General features: G+C 49.2%; 1 protein-coding gene across 1 annotated transcript; it reads right to left on the bottom strand.

Moving 5' to 3' along the window:
• Positions 1 to 157: 157 nt before the first annotated feature.
• LOC127211248 (blood group Rh(D) polypeptide-like) lies at positions 158 to 27,312 on the bottom strand. Its single transcript, XM_051171074.1, has 10 exons — positions 27,128 to 27,312; positions 19,344 to 19,530; positions 15,896 to 16,046; positions 13,197 to 13,359; positions 11,071 to 11,237; positions 8,723 to 8,860; positions 5,820 to 5,911; positions 4,166 to 4,245; positions 2,230 to 2,303; positions 158 to 317 (listed from the first exon to the last, which is right to left on the bottom strand). The coding sequence occupies exons 1-10, from the start codon at positions 27,270 to 27,272 to the stop codon at positions 291 to 293; spliced, it is 1,224 nt and encodes a 407-aa protein (XP_051027031.1). The 5' UTR covers positions 27,273 to 27,312; the 3' UTR covers positions 158 to 290.
• Between the last annotated feature and the right edge of the window lie 685 nt (positions 27,313 to 27,997).

Here is a 27,997-nt window from a genome sequence, read left to right as displayed (position 1 = left end):
TCTTAACTTCCCTATAGCCCTACTTTCGCCATAGCCAGGAGTTAGCCACCTGGGTAGCAGCTTTATTGAGTATGTGAAGAATGGAACAGTTGTGGTGAGAATTGGACTAGAACTTTAATGCAGCCAAAAAAAAAAAAAAAAGCACTGATAGTACCTGTCATGAAACCAAACATATTATTTAAACTAAGATCACCACTTGGAAGACTTTCTTGTAACACATGTTACAGACACAAACAGAATGCAAGGAAAGGCACATCTCCACGCCCAGCCTTGTTCTCAGACATTTCTGCTTAAAATCCAACAGCCAAGTGAGGGAACTGTGAAGGCAAAGCACACATTTATTTTATTTTATTGAGTTTGTTTGTTTGTTTATTTGTTTTGAGACAGAGTTTCCCTGTGTGGCTCTGGCTGTCTTGGAACTCACTATATAGACTAGTCTGGGATTAAAGTAAGCACCACCACACCTGGATGTGTGGTTATTTTTGCTTTTTTCACTTTTTTTTTTTTTTTTTTTTTTTTGAGACAGGGTTTCTCTGTGTAGCCTTGGCTGTCCTGGACTCCCTGTGTAGATCAGGCTGGCCTTGAACTCACAGCAATCTGCCTGCCTCTGCTTCCTGAGTATTGGGATTAAAGACGTGCGCCACCACTACCCCACATCTTTTTTTTTTTTTTTTTTTTTTTTACTTTTTTTTTTTTGTGTTTTGAGACAGGGTTTCTCTGTGTAGTCCTGGCTGTCCTGGAAGTAACTCTGTAGACCAGGCTGGCTTTGAATTTACAGAGATCCATCTACCTCTACTTCCCAAGTGCTAGGCTCAGAGGTGTGCACAACCATGCCTGGTTTTAATTGTGCTTAATTTAATAAAAAAAAACATGTTTGTGGAGGTTTTGCTTGCATGTATGTGTGTGCACTGTGCACATGCATGGTTCCTGCAGAGGCCATAAGAGGATATGTGATCCATAGAACTGGGGTTACAAATAGTTGTGAGCCGGGGTCAGGGTGGGGCTGGAGAGATGGTTAAGGGCACTGACTGTTCCTCCGGAGGTCCTGAGTTCAGTTCCCAGCAACCACATGGTAGCTCACAACCATCTATAATGTTATCTGATGCCCTCTTCTGGCCTGTGGGTATACATGCAGGCAGAGCACTGTATACATAATAATAAATTAAAAATATTTTAAAAATATTTTTTAAAAATGGTTGTGAGCTGCCATGTAGGTTCTAGGACTCAAACAAGGTCCTCTGGAAGAACACCAGTACTCTTGACCACTGAGCCATCTCTCCAGGCCTGCTTGTTTTCACTTATGTATACTTGAGTGTGCACGCTTGTCTGTTTGTGCCCCACATGTGTGCTGTGTCTCAAGAGGCCAGAGGTGGCACCAAAACCCCTGGAAGTGACGTTACATGGTGTGGGCCCCAGGAACCAGTGACCCCTGGGGGGATCTGAAGCCAAACCCTCCATAAGAGCACCGAATTCTCTCTCCTTTTTAAAAAAGATTTTATTTACTTATTATTTATCCAGTACTATGCTCCCATATATGCCTGCAGGCCAGAAGAGGGCACCAGATCTGATTACAGATGGTTGTGAACCACCATGTGGTTGCTGGGAATTGAACTCAGGACCTTTGGAAGAGCAGCCAGTGCTCTTAACCTCTGAGCCATCTCTCCAGCCCCGAGCACCGAATTCTCCTAACCACTCTCCAAGGCCCAGCGCTGTCCCTGCACCTGTGGTCCTTCCTTGACTTCCCTGCTGCTGGGGTTACAGACGTGGACCACCACAGCAGCTTCATTAGAGCTTTGTTTGTACGCCTCCAGCGACAGGGACTCATCAACAACCGCCCACTCCATTTTGGTTTTCCTATATGCTGTTCATGTGACTGAGGGAGCCACGGGCAGCCCCTGGTGTAAGTTCCTACAGTACAGGCTCTTTTTTCTCAGTGACAGGAAATAAGTGAGATGGCCCCACGTGACGTCGGGAGGTCAGGAGACAATTCTCCAGAAGATGCCCGCCTCCCACTTGTAGCCCTCTGTGTCCTTGATTGGCTCTGTCACTCTGGACAGGTGACTTAGTCTCCAGTGGGCCCTCCATTTCCTTATCATTAACCCCGGGGCACCTGAAAAAGGCTCCTAGGTGTCCTCTGATCTCCTTGCACACCCCCACTCTCACTTTCAGTTTCACACTAAGTAAAACTAAATCTATCATGTTAATACCATAAAAAAAAAAAAATCTTACCTCCCAGAAAGTCTGGTCATCAAAGTATTTGGCAGCATGGGGAGCCCTCCACACTTTGGCACTCAGGAGGCAACCTTAAACAAATAATACTTACATGTTAAGATACGCAGAGCTCAAGAAACCCTGTCTCAAAAAAAAAAAAAAAAACCAACAACAACAACAACAAAAAGATACACAGAGCTCATTTCCTACTTCAAGATTACTGAAATCAGCTGGGTGGCTGGTGGCACATGCCTTCAATTTTAGCACTTAGGAGGCAGAGGCAGGCAGATATCTGTGAGTTCAAGGCCAGCCTGGTCTACAAAGTGAGTCTAGGACAGCCAAGGCTACACAGAGAAACCGTGTCTGGAAAAAACAAAAACAAAAACAAAAACCAAAAAAACAAAACCTGAAAACCAAACCAAACCAAACAAAAGGTAAGGGAGGGACCTCCTGTGCTAATTTTGATGCATTGTGATCAGTGCACGTGCCCACTCTGGGAGGCTGGGTAATTTGCTCTGTCCCCTGTTGTCCAGAGTAACCAGCTCATGGTAGAGACCAGATACGGAGCTGTTGAGTAAACCAATACAAGGGTGCCCTGGGGGAACGCAAGGCAGGCTTGGGGCATAAAGGTTCCCTTGGACTTCTGTGCAAAGCTTGGTACAGTCCCTCCTCCTAGGCTCAACGATGCCACTTGCCCCACTTAGGACTCCGGGGAGAGGCTGAGCGTGATGCTGCATAATAAAGAGGCAGAAGCAGGTGGATGGCTGTGAGTTCGAGGCCAGCCTGGTCTACAAAGTGAGTCTAGGACAGCAAAGGCTCTGTTACACAGAGAGACACCCTGCCAAAAAAGAAAGAAAGAAAGAAAGAGAGAGAGAAAGAAAGAGAAAAAAGAAAACAAAACAAAGAAAAAAAAAAAAAAAAAAAAACCAGCATTTGGAGGGATGGCTCAGCAGTTTAGAGTACTTGCTCTTCCAGAGGACTCAGGTTCAACTCCCAGCAGTTACATGCTGACTCCCAGCTGTGTGTAGCTCTTCTTGCCTCCATGGACCAACACTAACACATACATGCAAGTGTTACATAGACATACATGCATGTAAAACACCCATACATGTGGGAAGGAGTAAGCTTTGTCACAGGTGGGAGCAATCTTGGCGGGCTTTACCCTTGGGGCACCCCATGAATACCTTGTGACAGACTGAGTGGAGCCATCCTGGGTCTGGAATTTAGGAAGCAGACCTGGGAACCCCACCTGGACTATTGTCTTTCTAATGGACCCTCACCGGGAGAAGGAGCCGGTCCTTCCCACGTGACTGAAGGAGTTGGGGAAGAGAGAATAACAAAGTCGGGAGCGGGGAGAGCGTGCAGGGGCAGCGGACAAGCTGGATCAGCACGCCGGCCAGAGAGACACCTAAGGATCCGTCCCGTGGAACGGCTACCGGAAGGTTCACTCTTTCGTCCCTTTAACCTTTTTCCTTCTTTTATAAGCTAGTTGGGTTGCATAATAAAGTTTAATTGCTAAGAAACAGAGTCAACACATACACATAAAATAAAACAAAAAAAAATCTTTTAAAAAAAGTCATCGAGCTGGGCGTGGGCGTGCAAGCCTTTAATCCCAGCACTCGGGAGGCAGAGGCAGGTGATCTCTGTGGGTTCAAGGCCAGGCTGGTCTACAAAGTGAGTCCAGGACAGCCAGGGCTACACAGAGAAACCCTGTCTTGAAAAACCAAAACCAAAAAAAAAAACCAAAACAAAACCCAAAACATTGTTTGAGCAGTCTACTTCACCAAAGGAAGGAAGGGGCTGGGCATGCACACATGTACTGGGGCATGCACACCTATACCAGGCCACGCACACATGTACCAGGACATACACACCTATACCCAGCCATGCACACATGTACTGGGGCATGCACACGTGTACCAGGGCACTCTCTAGTACAGAAACATGTACTGACCTGTTAGTAATCCAGAGAGCATTCCCATCGCCACGGCAAAGCTGAGAGCCCCAATGTCATTGACCATCAGGTTGAGCATCCTAGAATGGACAAAGCAGAGAGGCCACTCAGGTATCCGGCTACAGGCATCGGGGACAAACACGACAGATGGCATTAGTGGTGACATTGCCAGGGAGGGCTGGGAAGAAACCAAGTGTCCTTCCCTCAGCTGGCATGCCCCTGCCCTTTTCATGTAGAGCTAAGCAGATGTAGCTGGGACAGGAGGAGACGTTCCCCAGTCCTCTTTGTCACATTAAAATCCCCAGACTCTAGTGATCATCCCAAGCCTGATCACCGCTGCCTCTTCAGGACAATTTCTACAGTCAGAGGCATTGACCAGCCAGCTTTCACGTCTTCCCCTCAGAGTTCATTTAGTTCAGGCCGGCCTCAAGCACACTATGTGGTAGACTCCACCTCTACCAGGGAGGGGATGACTTTGAACTGCTGGTCCTCCTGCCTCCACCTTCCAGGGTCTGGGAGTCCAGGTGTATGCCACCACCCAGCTTATGTGGTGCTAAAGGGTCTGTAGGCTGAGCCACATCCCCTTCCCCCACTCAAGCCGCTTTGAAAACTGCTCCTCTTTTTCAGTCCAACACTCCACAGGCAGGTAGGAATACAAAAAGAGAGAAAGAGGCAGGTGGATCACTGTGTGTTCGAGACCAGCTTGGTCTACAAAGCGAGTCCAGGACAGCCAAGGCTACGGAGAAAACAGAAGGAGGAGGAGGAAGAGGAAGAAGAAGAAGAAGAAGAAGAAGAAGAAGAAGAAGAAGAAGAAGAAGAAGAAGAAGAAGAAGAAGAAGACAGAGCTCAGAGCCTGCTGGGGCATCACCCTAGCCTGTGTCTTTCAGCTCAGAATCAAACTGCATACCTGACTTAGTCTCCTCTCTGAAACCTATGACAATTACAAGAACTTTGGAACACTGGGTACAGTTTTAAACTCTCCTCTGCCCCCTCCCCCAAAGCTTTCACCACCACCCATAGGAATGGCTTCAAGGCTACTCTCTTTTGTTTGATTGGTTGGCTTTTGCTTTTTTTTTTTTTTTTTTTTTTGAGACAGTTTCTCTGTGCAGCTCTGGCTGGAACTAGCTCTGTAGACCAGGGTGGCCTCGAACTCACAGAGATCTGCCTGCCACTGCCTCCTGAGAGCTGGGTTTAAAGGCACGCTTGGCGTGCCCTGTCTATACTTGTGAGGCCTCAAGACTATGTACCTATGCCCTATTCCTAAGATGCCCCTTTTCGAGAAGATGTGGCCTGGATAGCTCCATACAAGGAACCCTTCAGAAGCCAGGTGAGGTGGCTCACACCTGTCTTCTCAGCATTCAGGATGCTGGGGCTTGAGTGAGTCCCAGGCCAATCTGAGCTACAGCGGTGGTGGCGCACGCCTTTAATCCCAGCACTTGGGAAGCAGAAGCAGACAGATCTCTGTGAGTTCGAGGCCAGCCTGGTCTACAGAGTGAGTTCCAGGACAGCCAGGGCTACACGGAGAAACCCTGTCTGGGGGCGGGGGATGGGAGCTGTTTCTGAATAAACTGGCTCGGATTACATTTTCCGCACAAGCTGCATGAAGGTTAAGAGAAGACGTGGAGCAACACACTTGGTGTTAGAGTATCTGTACTGTAACAGCAGGAAGTAGGCGGCCCCTCCCAGCAGACCAGGCAAGGCGAAGGTGTGGTGGATCCCACTGGGGTTCTGAATCTGCAAACACACCTAGGACAAAAAAAAAAAAAAACAAAAAAAAAAAAAAACAGCATTATAAGGAGATCTGTAAATAAGACCCGCAGTCCCATCCTAACTCTTCCACAGGTCCGCGAGATCAGGGCCACCAAAGGGAGAGGACATGGAGGCTCGCAGAAACAAGCCCTAAAGGCATATTCACACCCCTTCCAGGAAACATTTAAAATGCCAAGAAAGGGGCCTGGAGAGATGGCTCAACGGTTAAGAGCCCCCCGCCTGCTCTTCCAGAGGACCTGAGTTCAATTCCCAGCAACCACGTGGTGGCTCACAACCATCTATAGTGAGATCTGGCGCCCTCTTCTGGCCTGCAGCTGTATATGCAGGCAGAGCACTGTACACATAATAATAAATACATTTTTTAAAAAAATGCCAAGAAGGGGCCTGGGGAGATGACTCAGCAGTTCAGCTGCCAGCATCTGTAATTCCGGTTCTAGTGAATCCAGCAATTCTCTCTCTGGCCTCAGCATGCTACCCACGGTGCACAAACATATATACAGGCAAAGCCCTTATACACGTAAAAATAAATGAAATCTTTCTTTTTAAAGCCCGAGAAAAAGCCGGGCATGGTGGCACACGCCTTTAATCCCAGCACTTGGGAGGCAGGGGCAGGCGGATCTCTGTGAGCTTGAGGCCAGCCTGGTCTACAAAGTGAGTTCCAGGACAGCCAGGACTACAAGAGAAACCCTGTCTCGAAAAACAAAAGCAAAACAAAACAAAAAAGATGCAAGGCCCTGGGTTCCAGCCACAGGCAGGCATGCAAACATGTGCACACCTGTGCACACACATGCAGAGGATCAAGTGACTGTGGCTACGGGGTGAGGACCGGGATTCTGCAATTCTGACAAATTTCCAGGTGACGTTGTCACAGTTGGAATGTGACATGGCCCTCACAGGTTTATGGGGTTGACTGTCTGCCAACCCCCGCCCCCTTCATCCTGTTCTAGGAAACTGTAGAGCATTTTAGGGAGCGACGTCTGGCAGGAGTTAAGTTCCAAGCTCTCTACTTCGCGGTCCACTGACATGTGAGCGAGCAGCTGCTCCTTGCTTCCGCTGCCAGAGAGCTGCTAGTGGCCATGCTTTTCCCACCATGATGGATGGTGTCCCTGCAAACCAGGAGCCAAAAGAAATCCCCCCCTACCCACCTCCTGCCCCTCAAGGAGAGTAGCCAATACCGTTACCAGTGCTGACTGTCTCCTGGTCACATTCTGAGAAGGAGAGTCTCTAACGCAGATGCCATTCACCTTTGAGGCTCTAATCCTGTGCCAGGACTGGGAGACCACCCTCTCTGTACTGTACAGAGGTGAGCAACACCCCTGGCTTCTAGTTGCTACGACTCAATAGCATGCCAACCGAGAATGTCTCTCCTTGCTGCCAAATGTCTCCTGTAAGTTCTCCCAAAGGACAACAGGCAATGAGAAGTCGGGATGACAGCGTCTATCCACATGGTACCCTCTGTCCCCACAGCCCCTCCACTTGTGCCCTCAGCAGGTCTCTTCTCTCCTTTCAGTCTCCACTATCTTCAGAGTGAAAATCCAGACCCCTGGTTATTCTAAGAGATAAGGCCAGTACTTCCCACCTCTTTATTTATTTATTTATTTATTTATTTATTTATTTATTTATTTATTTATTTATTATGTACAGTGTTCTGTACTGCATGTATACCTGCAGGCCAGAAGAGGGCACCAGATCACATTATACATGGTTGTGAGCCACCACGTGGCTGCTGGGAATTGAACTCAGGACCTCAGTGCCCTTAACCTCTGAGCCATTTCTCCAGCCCCGGTTCTGGGTTCTATAAGAAAGCAAACTGAGTAAGGCATGGGGAGCAAGCCAGCAAGCATCACTTGGTCTCCACACCGGTTTCTGCCTCCACTTTCCTGCCCTAATGTCTCCGAATGACAGACTACCGACTGTAAGAGGAAATAAGCCCTTTCTCCCCAAGTGGCTTTTGGCCATGGTGTTTTATCAGGGCCTGGAGCCCAGAGGGAACATGTCTGTGTCGGCTGATGAACCATGCTTTGCTGTGTAACAGCTGCTTTCAACCCAGGCTTTCAAAGCCAGAAAAGATAGAGATAGGAGATATTTGTGCCCACTGCAGGTGAAAGGCAGACGGGCCTAGCTTTGATCAAATCCAATAGTTGGGGTTTTTTTTGTTTTGTTTTGGTTTTGAATTTTGGTTTTTCCAGATGGGGTTGCTCTGTGTAGCCTTGGCTGTCCTGGACTCACTTTGCAGACAAGGCTGGCCTCGAACTCATAGCGATCCACCTGCCTCTGCCTCCCTGAGTGTTGGGATTACAGGCGTGCACCATCACCCCCAGCAATGTAATGTTTTTAAAGATTAAAATGACAGAACGGACTGGAGAGATGGCTCAGTGGTTAAGATGGTTAAGATGAGTACTGTCTGGGAGTTGGGGATTTAGCTCAGTGGTAGAGTGCTTGCCTGGCAAGCGCAAGGCCCTTGGGTTCTGTCCTTAGCTCTGGAAAAGAAAAAAGAAAAAAGAAATGCCTGCTTTTGGGTTTTTTGTTTGTTTGTTTGTTTTTGTTTTTGTTTTTGTTTTTTTAAGACTCGGTTTCTCTGACTATAAAGGCTACTTCAAAGCCACACTGTCACAGGTGTCTTCCCCTGAGTGTGCCCATGTAGCTTAGCCTTAAGACATCCCAGCTTTCCATCTGGCTTAAGAAAGCAAGTGTCAATACCTGCTTCATGCACCCATGACCCACCCGGCGACCTCCATGCCACTAGGTTGAGGCAAAGCAAAGGGTGGTAGCATTCCAGTCCCTTACCAGGCGGCATTTGGTTCCCCCGATGGAGATCAACCCAGCTGCGAAGCCCAGCAGCATGGCGATCCAAGGGGAAGTAATCACGAAACATGGGGCACCCATGGCCACGCCTCCTGCCAGCACTGCGTAGTGGATGTGAATCTGCAAAGAAACAGCTTGTGGGTGGGTGAACTAGAGGTCAGACAGAGCACTTTCTTGCCCACAGCCTTTCAGCACTGGCCATGAGCAGCTTCCAAATGACCACATGAGTAGCCTTTCTCCCTGGGCATCCTGGCCACCCCTTAGTAACACACCCTTCAGCACTTTAAAGGATAGGTTTGATTTTGGTTTTTTGTTTGTTTTTGGTTTTTTGAGAGAGGGTTTCTCTGTGTAGCCTTGGCTATCCTGGACTCCCTTTGTAGACCAGGCTGGCCTCGAACTCACATCGATCCACCTGCCTCTGCCTCCTGAGTGCTGGGATTAAAGGCGTGTGCCACCATGCCTGTCTCCCTTCAGTACTTTAAAGAATAGGTTTTGAGCTGTGATGCTAGCCTGTAATGTCAGCACTCATGTGCCTAGGGCAGGACTATCTTGAGTTCAAGGCCACACTAGGGCTATACGGTAAAATCTTGGGGTTATCTTGGTTTTTTTGGTTGTTCCAAATAGGGTTTCTATTCTCTGTGTAGCCCTGGCTGTCCTGGAACACTCTGTAAATCAGGCTGGCCTCGAACTCAGAGATCTACCTACCTCTGCCTCCCCAGTGCTGGGATTAAATTTGTGTGTCACCACCACCCAGCTATTTCTTGTCTTTTTTTTTTAAAGATGTATTTATTTATGTACTTTATATACATGAGTGCTCTGCCTTCTTGCACACTAGAAGAGAGCATCAGATCCCATTACAGATGGTTGTGAGCCTCCGTGTGGTTGCTGGGACTTGAACTCAGGACCTGTGGAAAAGCAGCCATTGCTCTTAACCACTGAGAAATCTCTCCAGCCCCCATCTTTTCTTTTCTTTCTTTCTTTTTTCTTTTTTTTTTTTTTTTTTTTTTTTTTTTTTTTTGTTTGTTTGTTTTCAAGACAGGGTTTCTCTGTGTAGCCTTGACTGTCCTAGACTTGCATTGTAGACCAGGCTGGCCTTGAACTCACAGTGATCTTCCTGCCTCTGCCTCCTGAGTGCTGAGATTAAAGGCATGCACTACCAGCTTCCTTTTTTTTTTTTAACTTTAAAAAGATTTATTTATTTGTATGTTTCTTTATGGGTGTTTTACTGCATATGTTTCTGCACTATATGCATGGCTAGTGCTGTAGAGCCCAGAAGAGGACCTCAGAGCTCCTATAATGGAGTGCGTTATCACAGCACAGCACTAGAGTTCTCGTGAGCACTGAGTCAGACCTTAGCCTGGGCTCAGAAGCCACTGTTACCATGTTCATTGGCACTAGCTACTTGCTGCTTAGGCCCCTGTGACGCTGTCCCTGGCTCCTGGGTCACATCTCCACTATTATCCTCCGTCCAGCAGAAGCAGAGGACACTTGCCTTCTCTGACCCCTCAATTCTGGGCCTTAGAGCTCTGGGCTTTCACCTGACTCCTACCTCTTAGCCTTCCTAAGCGACCCTGCTTTGTCTGCCTCTATAATTCCTGTCACCACCAAGTTCACTTGTGGACACATCAACCTCCCCTAGTCATTACACTGTGCTGGGAGCCAGGCTCCCCTCAAATCCACCCCACCCCTGTTCCTACCCCATCTGTCATCTCTTCCGAGCGCCTCTGGGTGGCTGAGCCTGACTTTTGTCTTTCTCCTCTCCACAAAGTGTCCCCCAGTGTAGCAGTACTAGCACCCATTCCATATTAAGCACTGTCCCTGTATGCTCATGTATTACCTATCTTTTGGGGGTTTTTTGTTTTTGTTTTTGTTTTTGTTTTTTTGAGACATGGTTTTTCTATGCAGTCCTGGCACTCATTCTGTAGACCAGGTTGACCTTGAACTCACAGAGATCCATCTGCCTTTGCCTCCCCAGTACTGGGATTAAAGGCTGCGCCAACACTGGCCAGCGAAATTTCTTGAGGGAAGAAAAATGGCAGGCTAATTTTTGCTCTGCTGACTGTTGCTCAGCGTGGCTGCCTTCAACAACTAACAGAATCAGGGCCCACTGTCCCGTCTGTGTGATATTAACACAGATTGATTTAAACCCACACACCAGACCCCAGACAGCCTGTCCAGTCTCCTGTATCCTCCCTACAGGGCAGACATGGAAGGTCCCTCTCACAGAAGCGTTTCTCACCCATAGCCTGGCCCTGCGGGAGAGCCACAAGCATGTGTGTTAGGCGCAGAGACACGCATCCTGCCCAGGAGGCAGCCTTCTCGCTCCTCACCATGTTGATCTTCCCTTGGGGGTGAGTCAGGGCTGACATAGCAGTGGCTGTCACTGTGCTGACTGCAAGAGCGCAGTAGGTGTTGAATACAGAGTAGTTCTTCTCATTTGTCCCATCCAGGAGAGCAGAGTTGAAACTCGGCCAGAATATCCACAAGAAGAGGGTGCCTGGAGGGCAGAGGGCCATTAGCCAGGACTATGCCATATTGGGGGGGGGAAAGGGGGGGTAGGGGATTGGCAGTCTCCCAGGGTGACAGGAAAGGCCTGAAGCTAGCAAGGGAGGCTGGTCACCTCCTCCCGTCTGAAGGCTCAGGTTGGTGGAAAATTTGCCAGACCAAGCACTCAAATCTTCAAAGGCCAGGTCTCACTCTGGTCTTTGGTGGCCAAACGCTCCTTTTAAAGTGTGAGGCAGAGGCTGGAGAGATGCTGCAGTGGTTAAGAGCACTGGCTGCCCTTACAGAAGACCTGGATTTTTCTCCCAGCACCCACATGGTGATGTACAACCATCTGAAACTCCAGTTCTAGGGCATCCAAAAGGCACACACATGATGCACATACATGCGTGCAGGCAAAGAAGTCACACACAAATCTAAGTCTTTCTTTTTTTCTTTTTAAATGCCTATTATTTATATAGTATTCTGCCTGCAGGCCAGAAGAGGGCACCAGATCTCATTATAGATGGTTGTGAGCCACCGTGTGGTTGTTGGGAATTGAACTCAGGACCTCTGCAAAAGTAGACAGTGCTCTTAACAGCTGAGCCATCTCTCCTGCCCTTTTGAGGGGGGGGGGGTTGAGACAGGGTTTCTCTCTGTAGCCTTGGCTGTCCTTGCTTTGCTAAAATTTTTTTTTTTTTTTTTAATGCAGGGCAGGTGTGTGTGTGGTGGCTCAGACCTGTTACCTCAATTCTTAGGAGGCAGAAGTAGAAAAGTTACAATAAGCTAAAGCCAGCCTGGGCTACATAGTGCCCTACAGCCTAGCCTAGGCAATTATATGACATTGTCTCAGAACAAAGTTCTTCTTCCTCCTGCCATGTGTCACAAGGATGAACTCAGGTTATCAGTTTTGGTGTCAAGAATCTTTATCCACTGAGCCATCTTGCTGGCCCATAACTCCCTATATTTCTTAGAAGGTATAATCTTTAAAAAATATATTTATGCAGCTGGGCGTGGTGGTGAACACCTTTCATCCCAGTACTTGAGAGACAGAGGCAGGCAGATCTCTGAGTTCGAGGTTAGCGTGGTCTACAAAGTGAGTCCAGGACAGCCAAGGCTACACAGAAACCCAGTCTCAAAAAAAAAAAAAAAAAAAAAAAAAAAATCCAAGAAAAAGTATATGTATATACATACATACATACATACATACATACATAAGTTATATCTATGCACATATGCATGCTTGCTGCCAAAAGAGGCCATAGGGTCCTCTGGAACTGGAGTTATAGGCGGTTGTGAGCTACCATGTGGGTGCAGGGAGTAAATCTAGGTCCCATGCAAGAGCAGCCAGTGCTCTGACCAGCAAGCCATCTCTCCAGCTCTTCCCTACAGTTCTTTATCTTTTTTTCTTTTTTTTTGGTTTTTTGGTTTTTGGTTATTTGAGACAGGGTCTCTCTGTGTAGCCTTGGCTATCCTGGACTTGCTCTGTAGACCAGGCTGGCCTTGAACTCACAGCGATCTGCCTGCCTCTGCCTCCCAAGTGCTGGGATTAAAGGCATGCGCCACCACACCCGGCCCTGCAGTTCTTTGTCTTAATCCTTGCTTTTCCTCATACTTTTTCCTTGCTCATCTTCTTTTCCGTTAGAGACAAAAAAATATTGGGTAAGCTTATTTAAAGCCAAATGTACTGAGCCTCTCTGAACTTTCAATCCTCCGGCCTCTGCTTCCTGAGCACTGAAGTCCAGGGGCATACCACCATCGCCATACCCAAATCTCCACCAAATACTATTGAAGAGAAGTTCCCTAAAATGAAAGGCTTAATCCAAAGCTATAAGAGGCCAACAACATTATTAGAAAGAGAGGGACCTTTACGGAAGGGATCAGAGGCCAAGGGAAGATCTCTCAGCAGGGCTTGTGTAGTGAGAGTGTCACCACTCTGTCCAGGCAAGAGACTGCCCAGCCCTCTTGTCCTCACCCAGCATGGCGAACAGACTGGAGCTTGTGGCCATCTGGATTTTCTCTGTCTGGGCTTTCTCATCCACTCCCTTGGGCAGAGACCTGGAGAGGCACCAAGCCACAAGCAGCCCAAAATAGGCCCCAAACACGTGCCCGTGCATCATGATCGTGTGTTCTTCCATCTACAACAGAACACAGTAGTTTGGTTGAGCAGCTCAGTCCTGGGCAAAGGGGTCAGCCCTGCTGCTGCCCTGAGGCAGTGCTGGGCTTTCCATGAGAGGCATGACTTGAACTCTGACCTGGTGTTCAGAGTTTACTCAGCCCAGTCAGCTGGCTCCCCCCTCAGAGGAGCTCAGGGACAGCTAGGCCTGGAGTGACAAGTGACACAGCCTCCACCCACCCTCCACCCCCAACTATCCCCCCACCCCTGCCACCACCACCACCGCCACCACCACCACCCAGCTATGCATAGTTAATCTAATAAGCCTTAGGCCTTATCCTTAGTGGGTTTGGAGTAAAGGCTGCTTTCAAGGTCTTCCAAAACTACTCGGAATTGATGGGCTCTTCACCCACTCCCCACTGATGCTAATTTTGTATTGTTCCTTAGTCCCCTTTGCCGTATGTTATGTCTTTGAATCGTTTGGCAAGGACCATGGTATACTTACTACTTTTGGTTCCTAGATTCAAAACTTCAGAGCGGAGTATACAGCATAGAGTGATTGGAGAAACCAAAAAAATATAAAGGAACCATGGTATGTGTGTGTGTGTGGGGGGGTGGGTGGTGGGTTGAGATGTGATGAGGGAGAGGACGCAGATGATATAAATCGATGTGGTACCTGCGCAGGTGGCCATGAGTTATATAAGAAAGCAGAGGTGACGCAATTCCTGTAATCCCAGCACTCGGAAGGCAGAGGCAGGCGGATTGCTGTGAGTTCGAGGCCAGCCCTAGTCTACAGAGTGAGTCCAGGACAGCCAAAGCAACACAGAGAGACCCTGTCTCTCAAAAAAACAAACAAACAAAACAAAAAAGAAAGAAAGAAAGCAAACTGAGAAAGCCAGTAAGCATCCATGGCGTCTGCTTTGGTTCCCGCCTTGACATCCTGCCCTAATTTCCTTATGTGAGAGGCTGGAAGCTATAAACTGACATAAGCCCTTCCCTCCCCTAGCTGCTTTGGTCAGGGTATTTGTCACAGTAATGAAGCCGTAATTAAGTCTCTCTTCCTTTGATGTATGATTTGTGTGTGTGTGGGGGGGGGTGGTATATGCATGTACGTGTACAGATTCTTGCAAATAGGCAGAGTCTCCCACTGAGCCTGGAGCCAACATGGCAGGCAGCACACCCCAGCAACAGTGCTGGCGGTTATGGCACATCCTCAACTGCGCCTAGGTTTTTAAACAGTGCTGAGGATTTGAACTCAGATCCTCACGCTTGATTAGCCCCACTCTTCCACACTGAGCCATCTCTTCAGCCCACAACACTCCTGTCATTGTGAAGCTCTGTGGCATATCAGGGGATTTAATACGCGTCCTCCCCGGACCTCTGAGGCCGTAGCGCCACCCACCCGAAACAAATGAAGAGGCTGGGGTGAAGTTATTGTAATGGGTATCATGGGGACTCTGCTGGGGCCAGAGCTAGGGTACACACCCCCGTCTCTGACAGCACATCCAGTGCCATTTGGACCACTGGCACCATTACAGCTGGCTTAAAACCTCAGCTTCCAACAGCGCCTCGCCTCGCAGCAGGAAGGTTATACTGACCCTGAGCTGACATAAAATGACTGCTTTAAAGGAAGACATGAGGGCGGGCCTTGGTGGTGCATGCCTCTGACCCCAGTCCTCTGGAGACAGAAACAGGTGGATTTCTTGGTGAATTTGAGGCTAGCCTGGTCTACATGGAAGGTTCCAGCCTGGCCAGGGCTTCAGAGTGAGACTCTGTCTCAATAAAACAAAAACAAACCATAAAAAAAAAAAGAAAGAAAGAAAGAAAGAAAGAAAGAAAAGGCAGTCGCCATGTACCTCTCTGGACCACTGCCAAGGTGACTCTGCATGACTACTCTTGGTTGTCGACAACATCTGGAATTAGCTGAACCCCAAGAGGCTGGGTGCTCCCGTGAGCAATTTTTTAAGGCAGAATCATTGAAGTGGGAAGAGCCACCTTAAGCCTCAATCTTTGGAGTGGGAAAATCCACCTTAAATCTGGGCCACTCCTTCTGGAGTAAAGGACGTAGGGGCAGGTGGGGGTAGTGATTGGGTACTGAAGACCAGCTGAGACATCCAGCCTCATGGGCTGAACAACTAGTGGATTCTTGGACTTTCCATTGGGAAAACAGCCATTGTTGGACTAGTGTGTCTACTCTAATAAATCCCATGTGTGTGTGTGTTTTTTATACATACATACACACACACAAATATATACATGTATATATACACACATATATGTATATATATATATATATATTTATTTATTTATTCTATCAATTCTGGTTCTCTAGAGACCCCTGATTAATATATGCTGGGAACTTATCTTACGCATCCCATAATAACCATGTGATGCTCCAGGCCTTCACTTGCTGTGTTTAACCATCCATAGTGTCTAACCACTTGCAGCTCCACTCGGGTCCTGCCTTCATTTTCAAACCCCAAAACTTCCTCAAGGTGGGCCCACCGTGTCCTACCTTCCCACCATCTCCAAGATCCCCCTCACAGCCCCAGACTCACGTTGAAGATCTCCTTGTCAGCAAACCTGAGGGCACCAAAGGCCAAGGCCTCCATCAGCATCATCACAGACAGCTGCACCAAGTTGACCTTTCCCAGGACAGCCCCCGCTGAGATGAGCATAGGGGTGGTGCTCAGGGTAGCTATCTGGATGCTGGGAGGGAGAGGGGAGGGGAAGGGAGGGAGGGAAAGAGAGGAAGAGAGTGAGAAGGGGAAGGAGGGGAAGAAGGAAGAGGAGGGGGAGAGAGGGAGAGAGGGGGAGGGAGGGGGAGGGGAAGGGGAAGGGAGGGAGGGGAAGAAGGAAGAGGACCACCAGAGGAGGGAAGAGACAGGGAGAGGGGAGGGAGGGGGGAGGGGAAGGGGAAGGGAGGGAGGGGAGAAGGAAGAGGAGGAGGGAGAGAGGGAGAGACGGGGAGGGGGAGGGAGGGGAGGAGAAGGGGAAGGAAGAGGAGGGGGAGAGAGGGAGAGAGGGAAAGGGGGAGGGAGGGGGAGGGGAAGGGGAAGGGAGGGAGGGGGAGAAGGAAGAGGAGGGGGAGGGAGAGACAGGGGGAGAGGGGAGTGAGAGAAAAGGAACATGAGGAAGTGTAGTCTCAGGTGCAACCACAGGAGGGCCACTGCCTCAGAGGTGTGGGGTGGGACAGGATGACTCTCCTGCCCAGTCCCTCCCCAAGGCAGCACCTGTGATCTGAGTTTTCTTTGCACACACACCCACTGTACAGGGAAGCTCAGAGGCTCCGAGCCTCCCCTACAAAGGATTCAAAGTGCCTTCTTCTTCCCTTGGGACAAGGGCTCCCTGAATCCCACCCCTAACCCCAGGCTTCTTTTCTGATGTCACCACCCTCAGATGCCCAACAGGGGGCGCTCTGCACCTGCTGGCCCACCACCGTCCTAGGTTCTCTCCTTGTGGGGGAGACTAGATCGGGAAGTTTGGAAGTAGCTTAAGCCCTAGCTTTCTTTTTTTTTTTTTTTTTTTTTTTTTTTTTGGTTTTTCGAGACAGGGTTTCTCTGTGTAGCCTTGGCCATCATGGACTCGCTTTGTAGACCAGGCTGGCCTCGAACTCACAGCGATCCGCCTGCCTCTGCCTCCCGAGTGCTGGGATTAAAGGCGTGCACCACCACACCCGGCTTAAGCCCTAGCTTTCTATCGCAGCTCTACCACCCCAAGCAGCTGCTTAGTCAAACAGAGCTTCCACCTGTAAAATAAGAATCCCAGAGCTATGACAGGGGTTAGAAGGACATCTTTGCCTATGTGTATATAACACAAAGACTGTCAGGCACTTGAAGAGGGGACTTGTGGGTAGAGGATACCATTGTGAAGACTGTCAAATCTTTCCTCCCCTGGACAAAGGTGCAGGCTCAGTGTGGGAGTTTGGGTAGAGAAAAAAAATTTTTCTTTTTCAAAGTGCTTCTGGTTTGGCTGGGGAGACACATAGATCCCTGAGAGAGCTGGGCCTACTGGACTTCGCATGGAGGGCTTCCTGGGGGAGGTGGCACTGAGCTTTCCCTTGAAGCCTCTCCTCCCTAGAGATTTAATGATACTGGCATCCAGATGCTGGTGAGAGGCTGGTGAGATGCCCGAGGTTAAAAGTCAGTCCTCCATAGGATGGTGCTAAGTTACCACTCAGTCCCTCACTGTGTACAAGAGAGCATGGAGCTGGAAAGACAGCCACTACCTGCTGATAAGAAACATGAAGCGCCGGGCATGGTGGCACTCGTCTGTAATCCCAGCACTCAGGAAGCAGAGGCAGGGGCATCTCTGGAAGTTTGAGGCCAGCCTGGTCTACAAAGTGAGTCTAGGATAGGCAAGGCTACACAGAGAAACCCTGTCTCAAAACCCAAAAATAAATAAATAAATAAATAATAAAATAAAATAAATACATCCATGGAACCTAGGCGTGGCCTAGCTGGCACAGTGCTTGCCTCATATACACAAAGCCCTGAGTGTGATCTGCAGAACCATATATATACCAAGTATGACAGTGCCTGAATGCCTGTAAACTCTGTTCTCAGAAGGTTGAGGCAGGAGAATCAGAAATTCAAGGCTGTCCTGTCTGGGTTACCTGAGCCCATTTCCCAAAAGAACAAATAAAATCACCAACAGTAGCCCAGGGTGGTGGCGCACGCCTTTAATCCCAGCACGGGGGAGGCAGAGGCAGGTGGGTCACTGTGAGTTTGAGGTCAGCCTGGTCTACAAAGGGAGTCCAGGACAGCCAGGGCCACACAGAGAAACCCTGTCTCAAAAACCAAAATAAACAAACAAACAAAACCAAAAGCCCAAATCACCAATGGTTGGGGATGGAGCTCAGTGGCACAGGGCTTGCCTAGCATTTGCAAGGTTCTGGTTTTTTTATCCCTTACACCAGGTGTGCCAGGTGGTAGAACTCACTCACTGAAGAATCCTTTTGTCTTCATTTAAAAAAAATAATTTATTTACTTTTATTTTAGTGTGAGGGTGTTGCCATTGGAACTGGTATTATAAACAGTTGTGAGCTGCCATGTGGTGGCTGGGAATTGAACCCTGGTCCTTTGGAAGAGCAGACAGTGCTTTTAACCACTGAGCCACCTCTCCAGCCTCCTTGTCTTCATTTTTTATTCCCATGAGCATTTACCAAGTCCTTACTGTGTGAGGAATCCTGAAGGCCTCTGCCCTACATGGATTCATTTAGAACCCATTTGGTACCAAGCCAAGGAGTACACGTTTGAGTCAGGCCAAGGAGCAGGGCAGGCAAAGCCCACAGGCAGATGGGTGCCACTGTACAAACCTGCAGAACCATTGCCAGCTAAGTCACAGCTGGAAGGATCCAGATGGGTTTTAGTAGCATGGCAGCTGGGTGGCAGGGAGAGACAACAGGTCCCTGCGGACATCACAGGGGAGCAGTCCTGAACCGCCCCTGTTCCAGTCTGCCTGTGTGCCAAAGGCTAAAAACCTCTGTGTGACCTTAAACAGACCCCAGCCAAGGGCCTCTGCTGTCAGAATGCCCAGGGTGTTCTTTGACACAACCCAAGGGGTATCCAATCCCCACAGGCAGTGGCTCTAAATCGTTTTTTTGAAAAAATTGTTTTTCAGCCGGGCGTGGTGGTGCATGCCTTTAATCCCAGCACTCGGGAGGCAGAGGCAGGCAGATCGCTGTGAGTTCGAGGCCAGCCTGGTCTACAAAGTAAGTCCAGGATGGCCAAGGCTACACAGAGAAACCCTGTCTCGAAAAACCAAAAAAAAAAAAAAAAATTGTTTTTCAAGACTGTGTGTCTAGTAGCTCAGGCTAGCCTCCAGCTCACTACTTAGCAGAGGGTAACCTTGAACTTCTGATCTTTCTGCCTCTACTTCTCAGTCACTGGAGTGACAGTGTGCCACCATGTCCAGCTAGAAGGAGAGAGACGCCATGCTTTTCTAGAACCTTCCCTCTCCACATTCTAAGCACCCACATGACCAGTTGCTTTCAGTTACCTGCGCAAATCGAGCTTGCTCTTGACATTCCACTGGGAGAGCCGGCTCAGGAAATGATTCAGCAAGATTGTCCCCTGCACCCCAAGGACCAAGAGGAAGAGGTTGAAGGCCACACTGCTCCAGCCATGTCTCCGTAAAGATGAGGAAAGGAAGGCGAAGCCCAAGGCTGCCACAAGGGTCAAATCCTGGAGGACTGTCAGAGGGGAGGGGTCGAGACAAAGACAGAAGGGGTGAGAGTTGTCCTGAGTGGTCACCGGATGGGACATCTGAGATCATTTAAGAGAACTTAGTCAGAAGCCGGAGAGATGGCTCAGAGGTTAAGAGCACTGGCTACTCTTCCAAAGGTCCTGAGTTCGATTCCTAACAACCACATGGTGGCTCACAACCATTTGTAATGAGATCTGGTGCCCTCTTCTGGCCTGCAGGTGTACATGCAGGCAGAGCACTATATACATAATAAATACACTCCTTTTTGTTTGTTTGTTTGTTTTTGTTTTTCAAGACAGGGTTTCTTTGTTTAGCCTTGGATGTCCTGGACTCACTGTGTAGATCAGGCTGGCCTCAAACTCACAGCAATCCGCCTGCCTCTGCCTCCCGAGTGCTGGGATTATAGGCGTGTGCCACCATACTCGGCTTCCTCTGTCAAAGCCAATCTCCGCGCATGCTCTGAGCAGCAAAGGACGCAAGCCCTTCAAGGACCCAAACTGTCAGGTTCCCAAGAAACCCAGGACAAATGGCTAACAAATAGCACACCAAAGTGCACAGTGGCCTCAGGCTCACTCAGTACTTCCGGCTCCTCTCTGCTCACTTCATCCCTGCCTCTTGCCCTAAACTTCTCCAACCTACGGAGCTTCTCTTCCCTTCCCCCAGTTTCTTTTTCCTATACAACCTTGACATTTTGGTCACATGCTTGCTCCCGCTCTCTTGCTCCTGTGTGCTCCCGCTCTCTGGTCTCCCTCTCTTGTTTTTGTTTTTGTTTTTTTGTTTTGTTTTGTTTTGTTTTGTTTTTGGTGGTTGTTGTTGTTTGGTCCTTTTGGTTCACTCCTGGCTTGCCCCACTCTGTCCTCTCTTCCTCTTCCCATCTCTCTTTTCTCGTGTAGCCTGGTTCCGTCTGGACCCTTGCTACTGCCTCTGGCTGTACTCATCCTCATGGCTACACCATAAACCTCCTCCTCCTGGTGGTCTCGGTGGCGGCGCATGCCTGTAATCCCAAGCGCTCTCAGGAGGCAGAGGAGGGAGGGTCTCTGAGAATTCAAGTCAGGCCAGCCTGGTCTACAAAATGGGTTCCAAGACAGCCAGGGCTACACAGAGAAACCCTGTCTCAAAAAAACCCAAACCACCACAACCACCACCAAAACCTTCTCAACCGTGCCCTCATTTTCATTCTGACAAACTGACCCACCCGCTATGGTATCAGCACACCTGATGGCAGTTACTACGGTAACCACAGTATAAATGGTGTGCCGGCCACTCCAGCCTTCTGTGTGAAAGAGGCCTCAGCCACATGACAACCTGATTAATTGCACTTTGGGCAGTTTCTTTCCCAAATCCCAGCCAACAGAATGCCAAAGAGTGGAATTTCTGGTGAGACGGATTTCCCCACTCTCTATGCGCGGTGAGATGTTCCTAAGTGATCTCTGAGGGGTCTCAGGCCAATGGGATGGAGGAGGCACTGTTGAAACTGTTTCTCCAGGGCCTGCCATGAGGAGAGAGCTATTTACATTAATCACCACAGGAGGAAACCCCCTGCCTCAGGTCTCAGTCTTGGCTCTGCATACTGTTAGCCAGGTGTGACAGGATGGCGATCTCTCACTCTGCCCCCACCTTTTTCTGTCTCCCTCTGCACCTTGACTTCACAGACCCCCCCTCCTGTAAGGTTGGGGAGCCTGCCCAAGAGCTGCCCCCAATAAGGCTACATTTATACTTTAATTTAGTTTGAAGCAGCTCATTTTGTCCTCGGTCGGCGGGAGAACACCTATCCCATACAAGGTGGACACTCACATTACTGCAAAGTTCCTTTGGTGTCAGAGGCCACTGACGGGCACTTCCATTGTAGAGCACACACACACACACACACACACACACACACACACACACACACACACACACAGTGTTGGACATAGGCCTTCAGTGGGTGATGACATCCCTGGGATGCAGGAGGGGGCCAAGGATTAAAGCCTGCCCCGGGATCTAGTGCCTTAAGGGGAGGTTGTACCTTCTCTCTTTCTCCAGCTCATCTCCTTAGCAAGACTACAGGGTGAGGGGAGGGACGTGGCATCCTTTGCACATCCTTTTGGAGTGGTTCAAACTCCGCAGGAGCCAAGCAGGAGCAGGGAGGTGGTGGTGCATGCCTTTAATCCCAGCACTTGGGAGTTCGAGGCCAGCCTGGTCTACAAAGTGAGTCTAGGACAGTCAAGGATACACACAGAGAGAGACCCTGTCTCGAAAACCCGGGGGAAAAAAAAAAAAAAGAGCCAAGCAGTAAATACCTGTATGAGGGTCCGATGCACCCCCCACCCCCCACCCTCGGGGTACAGTTCAGCCTTTGGTTGCACACTGTTCTTAAATACAACCTGCCTGCCACTTTGCAGCAAGGAGCGAGGGAGCACCAGAGCGAGCTCAGTGACTTTCTCTCAGGGTCACATAACACAACAACACACTGCTCTGCTTTGTGCCTCATCATACTAAAGGACCTGAGTTTCCCTCTCTGGAAACTATAGGGTTGGGCCTGATAGTCTCTAAAGAAGGAGTTAAGGGACGGGAGAGAGGAAGAGGGCGGAGTGGAGCCTGATGGTCAGAAAGTGAGAGGATCAGGGGTTGGGGGAGGCGTTTCCTGGTCCAGCTGTCGTCAGTTCCAGGTGTGGGGGAGGCCTCCTAGGGTCCCTGAGGAAGAAACTGGTGCCTTAGGCTGGAAGAGGAGACTTAGCGTGCCAGTTTGCAGGCAGCTGTTTCAGGAACCTGTGCAGCTCTTTAGCGATAACATCTGGCTTCAGGCGCCCTCCCCGCCCCCGCCCCCACCCCCGCCCTCGGCTTTTCCCTTTTCTTCTCCAGCCTCCTGAGGCTCCAGGCTCAGACTCACTCTTCTCTGGCCTCACTCCCAGCTCTTCCCACACCCAAACCCAGGCCTGAGTCCCGCTCAGAGACACCTCTATGGGCGTCAGCCTCAGCCCCTCAGAGCTATTCGGCACCACACCAGCCAGGGCTGATAAACTAGTGGACTGCAAGGTGTTTGGAATTTGATAAGGAGTTGAAAGGATGGGTGGAGGAGGAGTTTCTCTGTCTACCTTGGAGCAGAGAGTCTTCCTCAAAGCAGAGCAGCCAGGCACGAAGCATGGGAGGCAGTCCCTACCATCCTCATGCCAGGACCCACTTATTTCTATTTTTATTTATTATTATTATTATTATTGTTGTTGTTGCTGTTGCTATTATTAGTTTTTCGAGACAGAGTTTTCTCTGTGTAGCCTTGGCTGGCCTGCACTCACTTTGTAGACCAGCCTGGCCTCGAATTTACAGCGATCCGCCCACCTCTGACTCCGAGGGCTGGGACCCCACACCTGGCTTCAGAACCCACTTCTTAACTTCACAGTCTGAGACAATCACCACTTATCTTTCCTATTTTACAGATGGAGGAAGGCAGGCACAGAGGGCCGCTGTGACCAGTGCAGGTCACACAGCTGGTAAACGATGACAAAGCGATTCGAACTCCGCACCCTCTTGCTTTTCCCTCGGTCCCCTCAGTTCTAGCTCAGCACGAGCATCTCACTGTTCGTCTTCACCACATCGGACCCCCGAGCTTGCCTGTCACGCCTAAGGCCTACTGTGTGTCTTAGCCCCCAAACCTGTAAAATGGCTAGTGACCCCTGCCCATTGGCTTCTGCAATGGTGCTGTGACCAGAGCACCGTACATTAATGTATGGAGCCTGCTGTCCGTTAGATGCATTACTTTAATGACAGTTCCCTCTCTGTGCCTATGCATTTAGATAACTACAGCTCAGCCCTTAAATTTGTCCACACAGACCACTTCCCCTCCCCCCCCCCCCCCCGTTCTGGTCCTGCCCACCCACTCTAGCCCCCTCCTGACAGCCTTGGGGGAGCCACAGCACTATGCACCGCCCCCTTCCCCAGAGTCTCTGCTCCCTCCCACCCTACCATCACCATAGAAATAGAGCTTTCCCTGAGATGAAGGCACCAGGTGTGGGGCACTCACTCATCCCTGGGAAACCCCTCCTGTTTTCCCATAACCCTTTTCCTTCCCCCCCACCCCAGGCCAATGGGTACCTTATGAAGCAAGGGTCCCAAGAGATAGCTCCCCAGTTCGGCAGCCCTAGGATGGGCCGTCTGTGGTAAACTGCTCTGGTAATGGCCCCCAGTAGAACATGCCTCTGGATGTAGGTCGCGCCCACGTGAGCTCGGCCTTGTAATTACCTTTAGACAATGGGGCATCAGTAGACATTGTACAAATACCTCCCTCCACCCTGTTGTCTAGGCTGGCCTGATGCTCCCAACCAGCACCAACTGCTTGCCACGGGGAAGTGAGGGCAGGTGAAGCCATCTTGGCCCAGTTAAACTTATAGGTTTAGGATAGGTGAGTGACCCTAAGTGAAACTGCCCGCTCGCTGAGCCACAGAATCATGGTCATGGGTAAGTGAATGGTTGCTTTTGCTTTTTTGAGACAGAGTCTCTCTGTGTAGCCCTGGCTGTCCTGGAACTCATTATGTAGACCAGGCTGGCCTCGAACTCAGAGATCCACCCGCCTCTGCTGGGATTAAAGGTGTGTGCCACCACTGCCTGGCTTGACATGCTTGCTTCTTTAAGGCACTTAAAGTTGGGGATGTTTGTTACACGGCTATAGGTGACTGATAGATCCTGCTTCCCTTAAGCATCTCACTGACATCTCCACCCAGAAAAAACATAACATTGTTCATTTTACACCAAGCCTGGCCTCTGTTTTTGTGGGTTTTTAAAAATGATTTATTTATTTACGTATTTATTTTGTATACCAGAGGGCACCAGATCTCATTATAGATGGTTTTGAGCCACCATGTAGTTGCTGGGAATTGAACTCAGGACCTCTGGAAGAGCAGTCAGTGCCCTTAACCTCTGAGCCAACTCTCCAGCCCCTTGTTTTTGTGTTTTTTACCTTAAGAACTGGCACAATGTGGTGGTTTGAATCAGAACAGTCTCCACATGCTCATGTGTTTGAGTAGTTGGTCCTTTGCTGGACGTGTTACTTTTTGTTTGTTTGTTTTGTTTGTTTGTTTGTTTTTGAGACAGGGTTTCTCTGTGTAGCCTTGGCTGTCCTGGACTCTTTGTAGACCAGGCTGGCCTCGAACTCACTGCAACCCGCCTGCCTCTGCCTCCTAAGTGCTGGGATTAAAGGCGTCCGCCACCACCACCCAGCCGACCTGTTACTGTTCGAGAATGCTGGAGGAGGTGTGTTATAGGGTCAGGCTCTGGGACTTGAAAAGCCTCCTCCCATCCTCAGTGTACTCTCGGCCTCCTGCCTCTGAGATGTGAGCGCTCAGCTCTTCCTGCCTCCATGGCCTCGCTCCACCCACATGGACTCTAAGCATCTGGAGCTGTAGACCCATCAAACGTTTTCATTCATAAGTTGCCTTCGTCGTGACGTTTCACCCCAGCAATAGAAAATAACATGCACGGCTGTAGTCCAGTTACATGCCTGGAGTTTGGTGATAAATTTTGTCACCCAGACATGAGCAGCAGCAGAAGAAGAAACATGTTCCTTGAAGAGGCTCAAGGTGGTCCCTACAGGTTGGTGGAAGAGAACATCAGCACCTCCAGTCTTGCTTTGTTTTGTTTTTAATCTAAAAGCTGATGATTCTTATCTTTCTATACATGCTAATACATGTTAGTTATTTTACTTTATTTTATTTTTGACTCTTTAAAGACAGTGCTTTTCTGTGTAGCAGCCCTGGTTGTCCTGGAACTCTCTTTGTAGACCAGGCTAGCCTCAAACTCTCAGAGATCCACCTGCCTCACGAGTGCTAAGATTATGGTAAATCTTTGAATCCTTTTTATTTATTTAATTACAATAATAAAATTATTATTGTTGTTGTTGTTATTATTATTATTATTATCATTATTATTTGGGGGGGTTACAAAGAGGCCAGAAGTGGGCATTAAATGCCTTAAAAGCTGGAGTTACAAATGAGTTTGGTGGAAAGCTGGGCTTTTAATCCCAGCACTCAGGGAGTCAAAGGCAGGCGGATTGCAGTGAGTTCGAGGCCAGCCTGGTCTACAGAGCAAGTCCAGGACAAACAAGGCTACACAGAGAAACCCTGTCTCGGTAAAATCAAAAGAATTTAAAAGAGAGAGAGAGAGAGAGAGAGAGAGAGAGAGAGAGAGAGAGAGAAAGAGAGATCTGGCATCCTCTTCCAGTGGGCAGGCAGGCATACAGGTGGAACATTGTATACACAATCAATAAATAAATCTTTCTTTTTCTAAAGTTTTTTTTATTGTTATGTATACTGTGCTCTGTCTGCATGTACACCTGCAGGCCAGAAGAGGGCATCAGATCACATTATAGATGGTTGTGAGCCACCATGTGGTTGCTGGGAATTGAACTCAGGACCTCTGGAGGAGCAATCAGTGTTCTTAACCGCTGAGCCATCTCTCCAGCCCCCTCAATAAATAAATCTTAAAACAAAAACAAAAACAAAACCACACAGGCACAAAGAAAAGGAATTACAACTGCCAGGAGCCTCGGGATGACCTCCTATGCCTCCAGCTAACTGGTCAGCTCACATCACAGAGGACCAAGCCGCCACTCAGCCAGGCTTGGGCCGCAGCTCTGTCTCTGAGACACTCCTCCAGGAGCATCTCTGTTTATCATGAGCACCCTGTCAGCCTGGGAGAGGAGAGGCTTCCGACGTGTCGGGATGTTCTGTGCATTTGTGCAGAAGCAAACACACACCACAGTGGACGTGTGACTTGTTTGAGTCACTTTCACTCATTACAGCCACACGTAAAATAACCCTCTCTCTCCACTCCCCTGCAGCCATTCTTTCTAGCTCTAAATTTACATCCAAAGCAGGCTTTCCAGCCTTGGAGAGGGGGCAAGGAACAGGGCAAATGGAGTATAGAAAAGAGCCAGCTGGAGAGGCGGTCCAGGGGCTCTTTCTTGCAGAGGACCGGCGTTTGATTCCTAGCATCCCATGATGGGTGGCTCACTATTATAACTCCAGTTCCCGGGGCATGTGGTGCATCTGGCCCCCAAGAGTGTCTACATTCATATGTACGTACACACAGACACATGCACCTAAATAAAAACATTTTTTAAATAACCTTTTTTTTTGGTTTTTCGAGACAGGGTTTCTCTGTGTAGCCTTGGCCATCCTGGACTCACTTTGTAGACCAGGCTGGCCTCGAACTCACAGCGATCCACCTGTCTCTGCCTCCCGAGTGCTGGGATTAAAGGCGTGCAACACCACGCCCGGCTCTTTTTCTTTTTCTTTTTTTTTTTTTTTTTTTTAAAGAAAGGCATACGGGAGACACCTCACAAGACAACACAACATGACAGTCATTGCCACAAAGGAGAGAGAAGGGGGGGGGGCAGAAAAGGGAAGACCATTTGCACAGGGAATTCAGGATCACAGACACGCAGGTGCTCTGCTCTGTACCCAGAGATCTAGGTGAAGCTTATGGAAGAGAGAAATCCAGGGTCTTCCTGGAGCCCCGCCCACACTGTCTCCGTGTAACCAATGGGAATGCTGTATAAAGGAGCCCCTGTGCCCTTAGAGAGCCCCAGACCACTTCCCCAGGCCCCTCACCTTGATACAACACCATGAACTTGTGATCCACCGAGGGAGCATCATAGGAGATGAAAAAAGTGAAGAGGAGAATGAAAGCCACCTGCAGCATGAAGGCCCACAGGGGCAGGCAGAAGCGGAGGGACCGAGGGTACTTGGAGCCCATCTTGTGTCTGTTACTGCGCCCAGGTTCTGCCGGCACCAGGTCTCACTGGTGTCCCCCCACACCCACTTGAAGGAGCGATAGGAGAGACACCCGCCAAAGGTCTTATCTCAAGCTGCAGGGCCAGCTGGGTTGGCCTAACATGGAGTAGAGGGATCTCATGGGAAGAAGAGACCACACATTTATTCAACGTGGTTGTTCTTTCAACCAGTCCTGGCTGGATTCCTGTTGGGAGTTCCTACCATGCTCAGTTTTTTATTTTATTTTGTTTTGTTTTTGTTTTATTTATTTATTTATTTTTGGTTTTTTTTGTTTGTTTGTTTGTTTGTTTTGAGACAGGGTTTCTCTGTGTTAGCCTTGGCTGTGTCCCGGACTCCCTTTGTAGACCAGGCTGGCCTTGAACTCACATTGATCCACCTGCCTTTGCCTCTGCTAAGTGCTACCACCACCTGGTTTGACACCTCACTTTTTTAAGGCATTTAAGTTGGGGATGGTCGTTACACAGCTATAGATGACCGATAAATTCTGCGTCCCTTAGATCTCTCACAAACATCACCACCACCTACCTGGCTGTGTCATGTCTTGGTTTCTTTTATTGTTGCTGTGGTAGAATTCCCTGCGAAGCAGGGTGGTGGTGGCGCACACCTTTAGTCCCAGCACTTAGCAGGCAGAGGCAGGAGGATTTCTGTGAGTTCGAGACCAGCCTGGTCTACAGAGAGTTCCAGAAC

The sequence above is a fragment of the Acomys russatus genome, chromosome 29 (assembly GCF_903995435.1).
Source record: "Acomys russatus chromosome 29, mAcoRus1.1, whole genome shotgun sequence".
Classification (NCBI taxonomy): Eukaryota; Metazoa; Chordata; class Mammalia; order Rodentia; family Muridae; genus Acomys; species Acomys russatus.
Note: the sequence above shows the minus strand (reverse complement) of the source record. Positions and strands in the feature narration are given on the sequence as shown.